The sequence below is a fragment of the Scardinius erythrophthalmus genome (assembly GCF_964197995.2).
Source record: "Scardinius erythrophthalmus genome assembly, chromosome: 1".
Taxonomy (NCBI): Eukaryota; Metazoa; Chordata; class Actinopteri; order Cypriniformes; family Leuciscidae; genus Scardinius; species Scardinius erythrophthalmus.
The window spans coordinates 78,372,609-78,391,329 of record NC_138221.1 but is presented as its reverse complement, the minus strand read 5'-3'; the positions used below and the strand labels follow the sequence as shown (position 1 = coordinate 78,391,329).

Genomic DNA, 18,721 nt, shown 5'->3' with positions numbered 1-18,721 from the left:
AAATTCAATCCATTTCTGAAAAGTCCAGCAATCTTTTGGACTGGAGGAAAGGGACCCTGGCTCAAAAGCAGTGTCATCACTACTGCCACTTGTTTCATGATCACTTTCATGAGTAAACCCTAAAGCAGTCCAGATGTTGTGTAATTTAACAAAAGTGTATAGAGCTTTTGCAGAGATATTGTTGTCTAGCTGCTTACTAAGCTCTGTCCAGATGCTTAGTCTAAAATGGCAACATAGCTACTCTAATCTATGACCTCTTTTGATGAACACAGGACTGTGAAAAGGAAATCCCTGTCGACTGCTGGTTTCTTGGGTGTCTGGCATAAGCAAAACATAATTACCCTTCTCAATAATCCTGACTCCAAAAAAATGTCATGTACAGCATAAATTTGTTTTCATATATTACTGTATTGGTCTGAATATAAGGACAATATAATATAGTAAGGATAATGTAGATGGATAATATATCTTATATTAGGACCAATATGGTAATATTGACTCCTAGATTGTCAGTGTTTATTGAACAGAAAACTCGTTGCTAATACTAATATAACTAATTTAGCTATGAAATGTTAACTACAGTTGCACATGTGACCTATTTTGACGACGTTTTGCGTTGGGTTGGGGGGCCAACTACACGCAGGTGCCTTTTATTGTGGCCAGCCTAAGGCACACCTGTGCAATAATCATGCTGTCTAATCAGCATCTTCATATGCCACACCTGTGAGGTGGATGGGTTATCTTGGTGAAGGAGAAGTGCTCACTAACACAGATTTAGACAGATTTGTGAACAATATTTGAGAAAAATGGTCTTTTGTGTACATAGAAAAGTCGTAGATCTTTGAGTTCAGCTCATGAAAAATGGGGGCAAAAACAAAAGTGTTGCGTTTATAATTTTGTTCAGTGTAACTTTTATGATTGTGCCTTATAAAAAACATTACTGGTGTGAACTGGTGAAACAAAGCAATGGCACTGACATATTTTAAAATGTCAGGACAAATTTGTCCTTTGTTACATTATGTCATAATCAGGGCCGGTTCTAGACATTTGGAGGCCCTAGGCAAAATTCATGTTGGAGGCCCCCCACCCCCAATCAAAAACACTTGAAACAAATATGATTCCTAACCTTTTTATTTATACAAAATTTAATTTTAAATTTAGTATATTTCTACTTACACAGTACATAAGTTTGGAAAAATTACTAGTTTTAATGTTTTTGAAAGAAGTCTCTTATGCTCATCAAGCCTGGATTTATTTGATCAAAAATACAGAAAAATAATAGTGAAATATTATTACAATTTAAAATAATGGTTTTCTATTTTACTATACTTTAAAATATATTTCTGTGATGCAAAGCTGATTCTGATTTATTATCAAATGTTAGAAATGGTGCTTAATATTTATTTTATAACATGTGATACTTTTTTTCAGGATTTTTTGATTATTAAAAAGTTGTTTTAAAAAAGTCTTCACTATCACTTTTATATATTTAACACATCCTCGCTGAATATTCCTGTTTTTTTCTGTATTTTTGATCAAATAAATGCAGGCTTGTAGAGCATAATAAGAAACTTCTTTCAAAAACATTAAAAATAGTAATGGGTCCAGACTTTTTACTGGTAGCCTACTACATCAAACTTTATCTAAGGTAATCTCTTTTTTGTTTAATGAAGATGTTATTGTTCTTGTTGTTATTTTGCTGTTTTATTCAGTTTATTCACAGTTCCAGAATACCACTTCAGTAGATGAACATGAACGTGCTTTTATAATTGTTTTCATAGCTGCGTTATGGGCAGGATTTTTCCCTCCCATTTAATCAATATTGACTGCAGATAATGTCATATTATTAATATCAGTAATATGATATTATGTATTGCATTGCTACCTTAAATGTGCTATACACAAATCAGGTGGAAGAGAAAGATACGATCGCTACTGAGCAGGAAAAAAAATTCTAAACTAATATTCGTATAGGCTATGATGTCAGGGTATTATCTAATCATCAGCATCAGAATATAGAAGATAGACCCATAGATATGAGATCCTTTATTTGAAACATTTAAAAATGTTGCAGTGTGTTGGTTTTTTAACTTTAAATACAAACGTCTTGTCTTTTACTTTTGTAGCTTTTTAGCGCAATTTTCCACCGGACAAAATTGCGCTTGTTAACTCATGATTTCTGTTCTGTGCGTCTGTGCGCACCAATCTTGCACTTCTATCTACTCCTCAACCAGACCACCTAGAGACTTCGGGTTTTCGGCATTATGTTAAGGAAGGTCTAATCTCGGGAACGCACAAAAAAAATCCAGGAAAAGATTTACTATCTCTTAGTGTTGTGATCCCATGAGGTGAGAAAATTGCGCTAAAACACTCACTGAGTTTTTATTACTTGTTTAGTCAGCTCCCAATGCGATGTTATTCATTGTACGCGCAAATTCAAAGCGTCGCGTCTGGGCACGTTAATGACGCTCGCGCTCTTTTGAACTCGTATACTAACAAAGCGGTGAATGATTTTTCCAGAAATGACGCTGATCTGCAGTAGCCCACAAGTTTATATTTAAAATACACTGCAATCACTCCAAAATCGATGACCTGCATTACGAGCTGTGTTTCTTTGCGTGCCTATTTAGGCTTTTGCTTCGCACTCGCAGCACCTGATGGATGCGTTCGTTGACCGCCTCTGACCGCCGCTGACGTCCCCACGGACTTAACTGGCTGGCGCCTCTATATACAGTCATGGGTTGGCGTTAATGTGACATAATGTAACAGTCTATGGTTAAGATAAACATCGTCACTATTTTTAGGTAATTAATACATTTTGCAATGAATTGTAGATAGGACATTGGATTTTTTTTTTTCTCTGTCTGGGCCCCATCCCGCCAATCGGGCCCTAGGTACGTGCCTAGTTTGCCTTTGCGTTAATCCGGCTCTGGTCATAATGTGACAATCTGTCAGGGTTTTTTTTTTTGTAGGTTACATGGTGTTTTCATAATAGTGTAACGGAGGCCAGCTAGTAGTCACTTTAGCCTCCTTGTTAGAGCGCTTGACCCTCACGCTGGAGACCCGGGTTCGAGGCCCACACAGAGTGGGGCGAGTAGGAACCAGTGAGGGGTTACATTGAATGTGACTGTATGTGTTTGTGTGGATGGAATCACACTGAGAGCAGCTGGATGGTCACTCAAGATTGCACTTTACTGGGCCTGTCACTGACAAAACTGGGACAAACACGACCAAAAGCTGGTTAGCGTACAGTGCATCACATTGCTTAGATGTGAAGAATCCAAATTTAAGAATATGTTTAAGATCTGCTGATCTTACTTCCTTACATAACATCACATGAAAAACTAAGGTGAATTACACTGTATTGGGCATTCAAGGTGAACATGATGGCATCAATTTACTGATCAGAAGTCAGCTTTAAGTCAGCTGTCTAAACATTGTAATAGTCTTTGATCTTCCAACTAAGAGTTGAACTGTGTGTGAATGTTACCTAGTCTAAGGTCTCGTGACCATTTGTTGTGTATACCATTTGGGGGGGGGGGGGGGGGGTACCATTATCTCAGTTGGGGGCAATTGCCTCTATTGTCTTTAGATGATTAGATTTAGTGGTTACCTCTAAGGCTGTGTGTATGTTTAGCACCTTTAAGGACAGCCCACTAAAAGGCCTATAAAGAAACCATGTGAATTATGTTAGCCAGAATGATTTGGGAAGAACTACAGCCGCGTCAACGCGAAGTCCTCAATAAAGAATAACTTGGTTTGAACGTGATCCCCAACGTCTCCTGGTCTCTTGCTTCGACGAAGAAAAAGTTTTCAACAGATGTCTTAAATGAAATAAACAGAGATTCGGAGTTTACAAGCAGGTTAACACACACACTCTCCATTTTATCATTGCAAATAAGACATATTTGACTCGACTGACAGAACTAGGAACTGAAAGACAGATGAAGTAAACTTGTGTGTAGTATAAAAGTCCAACCTTGCACATGAAAATAATCTAAACTTAATTTTTATGACTTTTTTTATGATGATGTGAGACTCTGCTGGTGGTGACGTAGCTTCGGCCGCAATCTCGTGTGCAGATGCGAATGACGCAACAGCCAATGTCGAGTTTTCCCAATTAATGCATGAATTTAACAGCATTATTTAAACTCTGTTACAATGGGATGAAGTTTTATGTCAAAACTTCTCAATTCTGTCTCACTCACCCTTAGGTTGTTCCATGTGACTTTTGTTCATATTTGGAACAAATGAAAACTTGTATAAAGTCCAACACATTTTTCTTTCAATTGAAAGTTTTTTTTACCCCCAACTTTGGTTTAAAATGTTAATAAATGGATTGTTAAATAAATGTATATGAATCTTGGGGATTAAACTACATTTTTCTTCTGTGCAACAATCGCTTTATATGATTTGCAAAAGTAATTTAGGCTTTTATTCACATATGTAAATTGACCAGTCTACATAAACTGAAGTTCAGTCATAATTGTGTGAGAAGAAACTAGGTTGGTGCACAAAGTCGAATATTTGATCTGTAATTTTTATTCGAACAATAAAAATACGATTAGATTTTTACTGCGCTGCTTTGCTGGTCGTAATGCAGTGAAGCCATGATTAATCTCAAGCACAAAAACCTGCAGTTATAATATAATGCACTGGGTGGTGCTGTGGAGCAGGTTAAACAGGTTTATTGTTTTTGTCCAAATAATGTCCTTGTCTGCCTCACAAAGTTTAGAATTACTTTGATGATAATGATCTAACTAAATAATCTTACGAAATGGAATTATTTTTGGTCAAATTAATTAAGGACACTTTTAAAAGGTTTCACCATAAAGCATCTTGTTTTTATAATCTTTTGTCATGCTTTAAAGAAGTACTTATTTTGATGTTTTGACTAACATACTAAAGCACATATATAGGACACACAAGTTTGACTCTGGCTTGTTTGCTTAAAGGTGAAGACCCAACTCTGCATGTGTTGTAAGATTCCCCTCTCTGTTACACATCTTTGATTGGACTGTCCTGGGTCTAATACAAGTAGAACACTCTTTTATGAAGTTATTTCACTTAAGGACTTATTTTTTATATACGTAAGATTGTATATTTATTATATATTTATATATTATATATTATGATATATTAAATATTTTTTTGCACATAAGATTATCTATCTATCTATCTATCTATCTATCTATCTATCTATCTATCTATCTATCTATCTATCTATCTATCTATCTATCTATCTATCTATCTATCTATCTATCTATCTATCGCACATGTAAAGTTCTTGATTATAGTTTAGCTGTAGTGTTATTTGATATTGCATGTAAAACAAGTTTATTTTTAATGTTTTTAGAATATCATATAGAATATCATATACAGTGAATTCTGAAAGCAAAAAGGGGGATTATGAACAAAATAAGTTGAGACAAAAATCTATGGAAATACCCTTTGATAAAACCCAAGAATGTGCACTTTTTATTACTTGTGAATTCTGTGATTACAAAAACTGAGAAATACAGAGAATGAAGGAAAAAAAAAAACTTTTGCAAACATAATGGAATGCACCTCTAGTGTATGTTGTTCTGTTATTCAGTCCAAAGTTAAGTGTAATGGCCAGATTAAAGCTGCCAAGGAAAATATGAACCGCTTTAATCTGTCAATATTGCATCATTTTGTAAAACATTAAGCTAGCACAAATATAGTGGAACAGTATTCTCTGAGAAACAGTCGTCATATGCTGTATTTTGTCTGACATTGGCTAAATTGTCCATCACGTGTGAATTACTGAAGATGACAGTATAAAAGCATTTGATTTGCAACATTCTGATAAATACATTCACATACAGCAACACATGTCTCTGACACACTTTAGCCAAAGCATTAAGAATGAGGTTAACAATAGCCGTTCTTTTGCTTCTGTGCAAATGTCTTATATTTGAACTGGTCACCACTGAACTGAGTTTTACAGTTATGGATGAATACGATCAGCCGACTTGTCCTTTGAAAATCTGCTCAGACGTCCTGAAGGATCTCGGAGTCTCAGAGGCACGATTCAAAGCTCTTGAAACTCAGATTGAGGAAATCAAAAAGGAGAGCAGAGGTGAGACTACTGTCTTTGAAGACCTATGTGCTGTAATACTATATACACTGACAAACAATTGCTGTAGGATTTACTTTGTAATTATTTGTGAGATTTCCTTGCAACATCTGGTTTAAAACTGCTTCAAAGAAATGGCTTGTATCACACTGACTTAAATTTGAAGTAGAAAGACGTAAATTGTATTTTCCTGTAAAACTTACTCCAACGATCGTTGTTTTATATAAAAACAGTTGTGTTTCAAAAAGTGTTGTATATAATTTGCTTCCGTTGTTACTGAGCCAATTTTCAACATTTTAAGAAGGTATATGTTCTCTTCAGGCAGACCAAGGGTGGCATTTTCAGCTAAATTGGGATCAAATGGTTTCTTTGGACCAGTTATCACAGATACAACACTGGTTTACAAGAATGTCTTCATTAATGTTGGTGAAGCCTACAACCGGGCCACAGGTATTGTTAATCCACACTGTTGAACACAATATCAACACGTGTATAGTTCATGTCTACAGCTGTGAAACGGAGATCTGTCTCACTCTTTAACAGGGATTTTCACAGCGCCGGTACGAGGAGTTTACTATTTCAGTTTCTTCTACCACTGTGGAACTGCACATGGAACAAGGTTGGCCTTGACTAGAAATGGAAAGCAAGTAGCAGTAACAGCACATCACAGTCACAGTCCGGGTTCTGCAGAGAATGGAGGCAGCGGCGTAACACTGCTGTTGGAGAAGGGGGATAAAGTCTATATCGTACTCCAAAAGGACACATGGGTCTGGGATGGAGACAGTGACAGTGTCACAGTGTTCAGTGGTTTTCTTATCAACACCATGTAAATAAAATACACCCTGTGAACAAACATAACATTAGATCCTGCTTTTGTGTGTGTGTTCTGCAACCAGCCGTTGCATGGTTTTTGTGTTTTGTATCATATTTGATACATCAAGCTTTTATGGCAGAGGAGGAAGAAACACCTTGATTTTATTAGTAGTCTCAAACTGAGCGAAAATATGCAATATGATGCTAATATTTATATGAACACAAGATGCATGTCTGATGCTTGTAATTAATTGAGATCTTAATAAAATGCATATAAATCAGTCGTCACTATATCTAATATATTAATCACTAATGTTTGTAGTTTTCAAACATATAAATGTAATGCAATAAAATGATGACTGAGAGATAAAACAAATAAACATTTCTTAAAACCCTGGTGAAAAATGCTAAGTATACTTGCGGCCAGACTAATTATCAGTATACTTCAGGTGTGGTAATGATTAGTTAACTAATTGCTATTATGAAACAACTAATTTTGTACTAAGTATATTTTAGTTGTAATTAAATTGTCGTAAAGCATAACTTTAAGTGTATTAGTGTACTTTTGTGCAAGTATTACATGCTTGATTAGTGATATTAAAGTATACTTTATTTGTGTTACAAGTACATTACAAATTCTTTACCAGTGTCTTCGAATATTGTATTTGAATAAAAAGTGTATGTTCAGAAATGCCTTTGGCTTATTCCAAATACTACAAATTCAATAACAAATGCACATTAATAAACAAATATTACTCAGCTATACTTTGTACAATAAACTTTAAACATTATATCGTCACTAGGCGGTGTTTTAAAACCGTTACCTGAATACTGAAGGCTGAGTTTCCTTCGGGACTCTTTTTACACAATGCTGAACACACTTGTTTTCAAGGCCATTACAATTAATATCATACCTTCAATAACTGACAGACACACACATAGTATTAACAACTCAAATAGTGTTTATTTAAATCTCACATGGTTTTATCATTGTAAAACATAACAAAATGTAACAACCATGTTTTTAAATTAAAAGAACACTGAAAGAAAAGAAAAAAACATTTTGGAAAAGCGGCCACACACAAACTATGCATTGTTAGTTACTATGGGCTGAAATATGTGCCACCAGAAACTGAATTTCAATCATTTATATTTGAATTTGAATTGCTTAACTTGAATCATTGCATTGAAAAACTGAATCTGAATTGTATCATTTGAAATTGAATTTATTCGTTTGGAACTGAATTCCATTTGCGCACAGGACTCCTCTTGGGCCAATCAGCACCTGCGTTTTGGAGCATAGTACGTACCCGCCATGAAACAAGGAAGAAGTGCTTGCCTTGCCGACTGGCGTGACCACCATGAATTCGGCTGGGACAAATACGGTAATGACAATTTATTTTTTACGATCTAACAATCTTTTGTTTAACTGTTGTTAATGTTATAGATATTTTGTAGAAACGGGGGAATTTAAAACTTTCTCCCAACGTTGCAAACACAGTAGCTATTATCCCACATTTTTATGGTAGCCTACTAGCTCTGGTAACAACATCTTTGCCTGGTGTTTATTATTTCTAAGCATTTGCCTCTTCCTTCCGGTGAAAATGTTGTTGCAAACTTAGCTAGTGCTAGCCGCCGCCAAGTAGACTGGTCATGTCTTCAGCGTGATTATTTCCGATAACTACTCCTCGTGATTGTCAGTTGTCAGGGTACTGCTTACTGAGAGGGAGAGAGAGTGTAGTAAGCATGCATGTTTCACTGTGTTTGACAAGTGCTAGCATAATGTAAAGCCATAAACTTCAGGGCAATTCACCACAGCACTAGCCCTTATTCATTTGAATTGAATGCATAGCTAATTCCGGTTGACTTTAAGTAAGTAAGTAAGTAAGCTTTATTTCTATAGCACCTTTCACAGACAGAAAGCCACAAAGTGCTTCACAACAGAAATTTACATCAGAATATACACATAATATAAAAAGGCCAAGACAATACAAGATCATATCAACCCAAAAGTAGCTCATTAAAAGCCTGAACAAATAGATGAGTCTTTAGTTTGCACTTGAAGGTATCAACAGAGTCAATAGAGCGCAAAGAGGGCGGAAGATCATTCCAGAGCCTAGAAGCAACAGCCTGAAAGGATCGGTCACCTCTAGTACGAAAAGGAGTGCGTGGAACCTTCAGCAGATTCTGATCCACAGACACAGGGGTGTAGGGCTGGATCAGATCACTGATGTAAGATGGAGCCTGACCATGCAAGGCTCTGAAAACTAAAACTTAGAATTTTAAACTTGATCCTGTAGGACACTGGCAGCCAATGCAGTTCTTTTAGAATAGGGGATATGTGAGTCCTCATATTAGTACGGGTCAGAATTCTGGCTGCAGAGTTTTGCACTAATTGCAGTCGTGAGAGCTCCTTCTTGTTTAGCCCTGAGGGGTCTGAGGTGTTTTTGGGGCCCTTGGGATGTTTTGACATGCCCTGACATTTGTGCTTTTTTTAGTTATTTATAAACATATTAATGGCAAAGGTGTAAATTCACTCTATATAGCACAAACCAAGCTACCATAATATGTGAGCAACATGTATGTAGATGTTCGTATTTTTAAGAGAATAATGTTTATGCGTGGTTATTGAAAAAAATATAAATGAAAGTTGCTGAAATAAGACCACAAAACTCATACTAAATATGTGTCCACAAGACTTTTGACTAATGGATGTTGTCGCTTTGGGTTCTGGCTTTAAAATGATGTGAAAATAGTCTTGCTTTATCGTTCACATAAAACAATACATTGATTTAAACTGTGTAAGACAGGTTTTGCTTGGAAAGCCAATATGCGAGGGGGGCGTAAAGGGGGAGTTGTTTACACCTGAGAATACAATGTCCCACCCATTATGCGTAATGACTTGCATAATGAGCCATTCATTCAGGTGTGACACTGACTGAGCCACAAGAATGAATGCAAGGACAAAAGATATGTTTAGAAGAAGACTTATATTGACCATTTAAGATTTTGCTTACATCTATTCAAAAGGTTACAATTACAACAATAATTACAATTTCAACAATATTTCAAGTGTACTCTTTCTTTGTAAAAAATTGATTATAGGCCTAAATTTTATCATATGTATTCATTAGTTTGAATAAAGCCAACATTTTAACAGCTAACATCTTAGTTGATGACTTTATTTTTGATATAAGCATATGTATATATGTATATTTTTTATATATATATATATATATATATATATATATATATATATATATATATATATATATATGTATATATATGTAGCAGGAAGGGTTATTACCCCTCCTACCTCCTACGTCATCGTTTAGTGTTTGGCCAATGGCCAGGTGTCCGGTGTGTATAAGAGTATGAGCTACCAGTTCTGTGGTATGCGTCATTATCCGGGGTCTTGACGTCATCCATGCGCCCTTCTGCTTTCTGTTGAAGTCAGCGTAAAATGTGCTGCTTGTAAAAAGTTGCCGAAGCTGTTTATCCACTGGCGGTGCTGTTGGCGGGTCTATGTGCTTGTTTGGAGAGTTGAATGTGGACATTTGAGACAGGTAAGAGAAGTATTTGATGCGACGGTGGTTTGTAGATGAAGTTTTTTGGTTTGCTTTGACTAGGCGAGTAATCTGACTGATCTGTATGCTTAGTGTACGATCTATCGGCGCTTCATGCCAACGAGCTTGTCGGAGACCTTCGGCTCCATCTACCGCATAGCTTGGGGATAGTGATTCTGGGACGGCATGCTTTGTTGTGAGTATACTATTCGAGCGTAAGCTAAGGGAGAAGAACTCATCAAAGACAAAACAAAAATTATATGTATTAAAGTCGAATCATGATTAAACAATCAGAAGATTCAACTTACCCTTTTCAGCATTGATGTACTTGATGTCAAGTCCCACTTTGTCATTTTCAGCAGTAACATAAAATCTTGCATCATCCTTTGGAGTCTACGCCGCTTCATGTTTACTGTTTACAGGTGTCACAGCATAAATTACGAAAAGTTATTGTCAGGATTACAATGTTCACTGGGACAAGCATGATCAGAAAACAAAAGTCTGGGTAAATTAGTAATGTACATAGTTATGTATCTGGCCAGAAGCCAAATTATGTGCTCAAAACTGGACCATGGATTCTTTTAAGAATACATTGAAAAGTGTAACAGCATATTTCGCACAAAGTAACAGGCTGGTGGGAGTCTGTACTACATAACAGGAGGATGACAGTTGCTTTAATCTCCAGCTGTGCTGGACCACATTCAGACTAAATTTCATCCTTCCTCCAACTGATTTTGTTTTCTGATTGTAGAAAGTCACTGACCACATAAGATAATTTCTCTAATCAAAAACCAAATCGAGCGAATCTCTAGTAGGCTTCATAGACCATATTGCGCAGTGTTATCGTCCAAAAATAACAGACAGGTAGCAAGAAAAATAGTTTTAACTAAGAGCAGCTGTGTTTAGTTTTCCAGGATAAAATCTTAAATTGATAGCCTACATATTCTGTCAGATTCTCTTCTCTTTATATCATACTCTCTACATTTTCTCTTTCTTCATGTGACAGTAATGGGACTCACATTGTGTTTTTAGGTTCAAAGTCCTTTTAAATTTGGTTTCTTTGGTCAATATGAATTACAGATTATTATGACATTAAAAAGAACCAGGACATGAAATGTTATCACTGTGATGCTTTTGGGATTAGATCTTTTTTAGAATTATTCAAATAATTAACATGCAACTGACTGGTCAAATGTATGTATTAACATGCAACTGACTGGTCAAATGGCTACATAGTGTGTCTATTGTTTTTAACCGTGCACGTTGTTTTTATAACCTTGTTTCATCATTTCATTCATCCTGGCACTATCTTTCTATTACATTGTTGATTTCCTCGATTGCACAATAATTTACAGGATCACTCCTCAATTTATTGGATTATTACAGCCAACCATCTGGCCAGTAACAGCCATCAACTACCTAGCTCAGCTGACTAGCCACAACCGCGCACATCACAGCAACTCGTAGTAGCAGGTAGCAACGGAGTTCGGTCTACCTCGACCTGGTCGGCTGGCTGGCAGGCGTCCTCACTCCCCAGCGTTGTCCTCTCGGAGCTCCGCGGGCCCATCGCGAGTGCCTCGCCGATAGGATTCCACAACGACGCTTTCAGTGTGCCTTTCCGGTGTGATGTTTACCTTTGAAACAGATCTTTTGACCAGCTGTCGGGACTAGCTGCCTGGATTAGCGGGTCCACACTAGCAACATTCTGTTGTTGGATGTGATACCCTCTTGGACTATCTGGTAGGATTTGTAACTTCTTTTATCCTTTTCTCTAACGTTACTGTTTGGATTTTTGACACTATGTACATTTTCCTCTGATTTTGTGAATCGAACCTGGAAAACCCATTCACCAACATACCGTAAGAACGCAGCATCTCTGTTGTTATTTGTGCGCGCGCTTATAATTTTTACGCGCAGCGCTTCTTTTTTTTTTAATTATTATTATTTAATGTTTTGTGCATTTCATGTCAATATGTTTTGCTTATTGTTGCTTGAGTTAGTTTTTATTGTCCAATTTCAGTATAGACCAGACAGTCGTGATAGCACAGACATCCACTCTACCCCTCCCACCACTTTCGCTGAGACCTTTACTGGTCCATCTGGTTTATACAACTCCCCTAGAGATGCAATCTGCTTCTTTGTTACTCTACACATAGGTTTACCCCCCCAGTATACTCACTGTACTATAACTTTGTCTGCCCATAGGGCAATGAATATATTCCATTCTGCTCAAAAATCTTCTCTACATATTTACCCTGCCCAATGCTCTAAACGCCCTATCCTGAATGCCTTTTGCAGAATTCTCGTATTGCTCTTACTTTGCTCAGGTGATATTGAATTAAATCCTGGACCTGTAGCAAATAATGTCATTCCAACCCCTCAGGAGCTCTCTTATGCAGACTTCTGTAATAGCAATAATTTAAGGTTCATGCACATTAACATCAGAAGCCTACTTCCTAAAATGGATTTATTTGTTGTCCTTGCACACTCAACTAATCCTAATAGTTTATAGTTTATAGCACAAGTTTATCTCTGTAAAGCTGCTTTGAAACAATCTACATTGTTAAAAGCGCTATATAAATGAAGATGACTTGACTATAACATTTACCGTCAAGACAGAACTACAAAAGGAGGCGGAGTCATTCTTTACTGTAGACAGGCTCTACAATGCTCTGTCATTTTATCTAGGTCTTTGCCAAAACAGTTTGAGCTCTTAATTGCAAATCCATCTTTCTAGAAACAAGTCCTTAACTGTAGCCACCTGTTACAGACCCCCCTCTGCACCCAGTTGTGCCCTAGACAACCTATGTGAACTGCTTGCTCCATATTTATCTTCTGAGTTTTTACTTCTGGGCGACTTAAACTGGGACATGCTTAATGCTTCATCCAGTCTACTTTCCAAACTTGATGCCCTCAATCTCACGCAAATTATTAACGAACCCACTAGATTCAACCGAAAATCTGCAAATAAGGGCACTCTGATAGATATTGCCCTAACTAATATGCCCACTAAATACATCTCTGGTGTCTTCAGCCAAGACATCAGCGATCACTGCATAATTGCATGTGTCCGTAATGGGTCTGCAATCAAAAGGCCTCCTCTCATCATTAACAAACGGTCTCTAAAACATTTCTGCGAACAGGCCTTTTTATATGATCTAGCCCAGGTACCCTGGAAGGATATCGATCTCATCCCTACAGCTGAGGATGCTTGGTCATTCTTTAAAAGTGCCTTTCTAGCTGTTCTAAATAAGCATGCCCCTTACAAAAGGCTCAGAACTAAAAGTAGATAAAGCCTGTGGTACACTCCAGAACTCACCGCCCTTAGCCAACATAAGAATATTCTGTGGCGTATGGCATTAGCATCGAACAACCCCAGAGACCAGCAACTCTTTAGGGAAGTCAGAAATCGATACACACAGGCGGTCAGGAATGCTAAGGCTGGCTTTTTCAAACAGAAATTTGCCACCTGCAACACTAACTCTAGAAAGTTCTGGGATATAGTAAAAACTATGGAGAATAAGAACACCTCCGTACAGTTACCCATAGCACTAAAGCTAGATAATATTATCACCACTGACAAATCTTCCATGGTTGAAAACTTTAATAAGCATTTTGCCATGGCTGGTCATGCTATTCATCTGGCGAATCCGACCCTAATTAACAGCCCTTCACCCTCTGTAGCACTTAGCCAAAACTTTCCACGCATTTCCTTTGCCCATGTCCAGATAGCCAACGTTCTAAGGGAGTTGCAGCATCTTGACCCCTTCAAATCATCAGGATTAGACAATCTGGACCCTTCCTTTTTAAAGTTGTCTGCGGTAATTATTGCTACTCCCATCACCAGTCTTTTTAACCTTTCTCTTAACTCATCAGAACTACCTAAAGATTGGAAAACTGCTGCAGTAATCCCTTTAATTAAAGGAGGGGATAGTTTAGATCCAAACTGCTACAGACCAATCTCCATTCTCCCTTGAATTTCAAAGGTCTTCGAAAGAATTATCAATAAACAAATTATTCACTATCTCGAATCTCATCACAGTCTTTCCGAAATGCAATCTGGTTTCCGAGCCGGTCATGGGTGCACTTCAGCTATACTTAAAGTCACAAATGACATCATAACTGCTATTGATCAAAGACACTATTGCACAGCAGTCTTTAATGATCTGGCCAAGGCCTTTGATTCTGTCAATCATAACATCTTAATTGATAGATTAAGGGATTTGGGTTTCTCAGATGATTGCCTTGCTTGGTTCACAAATTATTTCTCTGACAGGTTTCAATGTGTTAAGTCAGAGGGCCTACTTTCTAGTCCACTTGCTGTCTCCATGGGGGTGCCTCAGGAATCAATTCTCGGGCCGACTCTATTTTCTGTATATATTAATGACGTTGCTCTTGCTGCAGGTGACTCTTTGATCCACCTCTATGCAGACGACACCATCCTTTATACGGCTGGCCCGTTGTTGGACACTGTGTTAAAAAACCTTCAAGAAAGTTTTAATAATATACAGCATTCATTCCGTTCCCTTCAACTGCTTCTAAATTCTACCAAAACTAAATGTATGCTTTTTAACCGATCTCACACTGTACCTACCTGCCCATTAATCATCACCACACTAGATGGGTCTGCTGTAGAGCAGGTAGACAATTACAAATACCTAGGGGTTTGGTTAGACTCCTCTCTTTCTTTCCAGACCCACATTAATCAGCTCCAAACTAAAATTAAATCCAGGATTGGCTTTTTATTCCGTAATAAAGCCTCTCTCACTTTCCCAGCGAAACTTGCCCTTGTGAAAATGACCATCCTTCCAATTATTGACTTCGGTGATTATTGTTTATAGATTATTGTTCCAAACCCCCTTTATGAACCTTCGTTCAAGCAGGTATATCACTTTGACTGCTACTAAAGCCCGTACCTCCTTTGGCCGTCTTTCTTTCCAGTTCTCCGCTGCTAACGATTGGAATACACTTCAAAAATCTCTGAAGCTTGAATCCATTGTTCCTTTATCCACATTCAAATTATTATTAGCAAATACATTGTCAGACCATTGTACATGCTAACCCGATTCACACTTTAGCCATTAATATATTTATTTGTACAATTTAATATACCATGGCTGTCTTTGTGTCTGTTTTTTTATTATTATTATTATTATTTTTTATCCCATTTTATCTAACAATCATTACCTCAATATATTGACACCTTTTGCACTACTTGTATAATTTGTATGTCTGATCTCTTTGTCCTGTAATTACATGTGTAACTTGTACCTCGACACTTTTATCTTGGCCAGGTCGCCATTGTAAATGAGAAAGTGTTCTCAATGTGCTCACCTGGGTAAATAAAGGTTAAATAAAAATAAATAAAAAAATGTAAAACTACAAGCGAAAAGGCAGTCCCATCCCCTCTACAAGTTTACTAGATTCAACATAGTTATATCTTTGGAAAGTAGTCTAAACCCAGACATTGCAGGAGGCTCAGTAAGCATGTGCTGGTTGCTATAGTAACTATGGTGCTTATACTACTGCCTCTGTCCCCCTGAGCTAACTAAATGAACAGTGTAAAGATCTATATTAACAGTGAACACTGTTTTTAACGTTTTTTTTTTTTTTAAATAACACTCTACACACTGCACAAGATACCCGTCAGGTCTGTTGCCCCTCATGTTTTGTATATTGATCATTGTAGTTGGTTACTATGGTACCAATTAATTTATCTTACAGGTTTAGTACACTAACAGAACATCATAAACACATTACATTTATTTAATGGCTTGAAAGTACTCATATTAATGATATCACAGCCTTCCTGTGCCACTGCAACTTCATATTTAAACAAAATAATGTTGGGCTACTAAGAAAATATTTAATTCTATAAAACAAACACAATGTCTGTAGTAAAAGTTAAGGCTTCCAGGTCCAGACCTCAGCAATTACAAAAGCTACAAGTGTATACAGACAGACAGTTACATAAGCTTGTTAATCAACTTATTGAGTTACTTACAGACCAGGAAAACCAAAGATGATATCAATACATCCTCTTAGTTCTTTCTTTGTTCCAATTCCCCAAAAAATAGAGCTGCCAACTAACATTAAGGCGGGCATACACTGTGCGATTTCAGCAAGGTACCTACTCACACTGAACGAGTAGATTGCATGTGATGTAAAGCCAAAGCTCAAGATTTATGTGCTCACACTGTACGGTCCGATCGTCGAGCTGCGACTTCACTGCTCACACTATACGTGTGAAATATGCGCCAATCAGCGCGATAAACAGCTCGACAGACAGCTTGTGCCTATAGACGATAGGCTATCATGTATCCAGAGATATTGTCAAAACAAGCATCAGCTTTCAATATCAAGATGATTTAGCATTTCCAATTTATGTATTAAATTATTATTATTAGTATTATTATCAGGGAAGGCCTAGGCTACTTTTACTATTAAACTGATAGGCTATTAGCCTATAATTAAATTGCCCGCCAATCATTTCATAGCACATCACGCAAAACCAACGCGCTGTGAGGATAATAAAGTATTACATAGAAGCTTAACGTTACTCCTCCTCATTGAAAGTTGTCTAAAACATTTAGGTCCATTACAATGAATTATAGGCATATAATTAATTATTAACAGTCTATATGTCCGAACACTGCAATAATTCATCAATGACAATTTAAAAACAGCTTTGGAAGAGTGGGTAATGGTTAATCCATTTTGCAACTGGAGGAAAGCAACAGTAGTTTGTAGCTAGTTGGAACTACAGAACTTAAAGATCTCCCTCTTTTTTTTTTTTTTTTTTTGCTGCAGATGAAACTTCTGTTTTCGCGCAGGCGCAGTGAGGGAAAAAACACTGAGTTTAGGGCAATCGGTTCGTAGCTCTGCTTCAACTGTGTGATATAGTCACGACGAGGTTTTTTTTTTATTTATTTTTTTATTGACATTCTGTAACAATTGTTGCATGTACATCCGTCTTAAATATTAATCACAAAGTGTCAACATGAATGTCTGTTTTCCAAAAATAAAGAACATATAAAAAAAAAAAAAAAAAAAAAAAAAAAAAACATGAACACTTAGGGAGTGAAGTATGGTTGTTCCTACATGTACAGTATATAATCATCCCAGGTTAAGCAAATCAAATCAAAGTCCGGCCTGTGTGATGTTATATAATCTATCCATTTCTTCCAACGTAAAACAAACAAGTCCTTCTTATAGTTCAAGTCTGCAGTTAATTTCTCCGTGCCTTTTTGGCACTCACAAATGTTTGTCTCTCTTTGTTCATCCATCTGGCATGAGTCCAATAAAAAAAACTTTGCTTTGCAAGGGCAGGTGGCTCCCAAAAATTTCTTGTATTGCTTTATGTATTTCCTTCCAATAAGTTTTAATAACCTGACAGCCCCAAAAAACATGATAATGATTTGCATTCATATTTCCACAATTTCGCCAACAGGCTGGGGAGTTACCTCTATAGTGAGATTTTTGATAAGGTGTAATAAAATATCTTATCAGGCTCTTCCAGCCAAACTCCTTCCAACTCTGTGAGCTACTACATTTCCATTGATATTCCCAGATTATTTCCCATTCATCCTCTGACAGATCTATTCCTCCTTCCCTTTCCCATTTTGTTTTGATGTATAGGGTTGAATGTGCTTTCTTGTTTATAAGCCCTTTATATGGACCTGAAATAATACCCCTATCTTTGTTTGCACCATAAGCCCTTTTGAACATATCCAACAGCCGAGTACTTGATTCAGATACATACTTTAACTTGTCTCTGATAAAGTGTCTCAGCTGCAGGTATCGATAGAAGTCCTGTGCCTCTAGAGCATATTTCTCTTTAATTTGTTCAAAACTAAGGAGTGTGTTATCCTTTATTATCTTACATAAAGCTGTTACTCCTTTATTTGTCCATTCCTTAAATCTCGTATCTAATTTATTTGGGACAAACTGCGTGTCATATGCACACCATTTAAGGACCACAGTATCCTCTTCTAATTTGTATTCTGTTATTACTGTTTTCCAGATTTTAAGTGTCAACTTTAACCATGGGTTTTCTGTATTTTTTTATGAATTCTTGCAGGCTGCTATCGGCTATAAGTGCTTGTATGGGGATGGAAGTCAGACCCTCTTCAATTTTTTTCCACTGAGCATCATAAGATGGATTACACCAGTTTATCATTGGTCTCAATTGTGCCGCCCAGTAATAATCTCTGAGGGAAGGAAGGCCCCATCCCCCTTTTGC

The 18,721-nt window shown here is 37.0% G+C and overlaps 1 protein-coding gene across 1 annotated transcript; it reads left to right on the top strand.

Moving 5' to 3' along the window:
- Positions 1-5,823: 5,823 nt before the first annotated feature.
- LOC308706164 (complement C1q tumor necrosis factor-related protein 6-like) lies at positions 5,824-7,601 on the top strand. Its single transcript, XM_081391564.1, has 3 exons — positions 5,824-6,103; positions 6,422-6,550; positions 6,644-7,601. Exons 1-3 carry the CDS (start codon positions 5,890-5,892, stop codon positions 6,928-6,930), a joined length of 630 nt encoding a protein of 209 aa, XP_081247690.1. The 5' UTR covers positions 5,824-5,889; the 3' UTR covers positions 6,931-7,601.
- The last annotated feature ends 11,120 nt before the right edge of the window (positions 7,602-18,721 follow it).

Coding starts and splice junctions, on each gene's coding strand:
- LOC308706164 (XM_081391564.1), top strand. CDS start 5,890: ATGAGGTTAACAATAGCCGTTCTTTTGCTTCTGTGCAAATGTCTTATA. Junction 6,104..6,421: donor AATCAAAAAGGAGAGCAGAG/GTGAGACTACTG, acceptor TGTTCTCTTCAG/GCAGACCAAGGGTGGCATTT. Junction 6,551..6,643: donor AGCCTACAACCGGGCCACAG/GTATTGTTAATC, acceptor ACTCTTTAACAG/GGATTTTCACAGCGCCGGTA.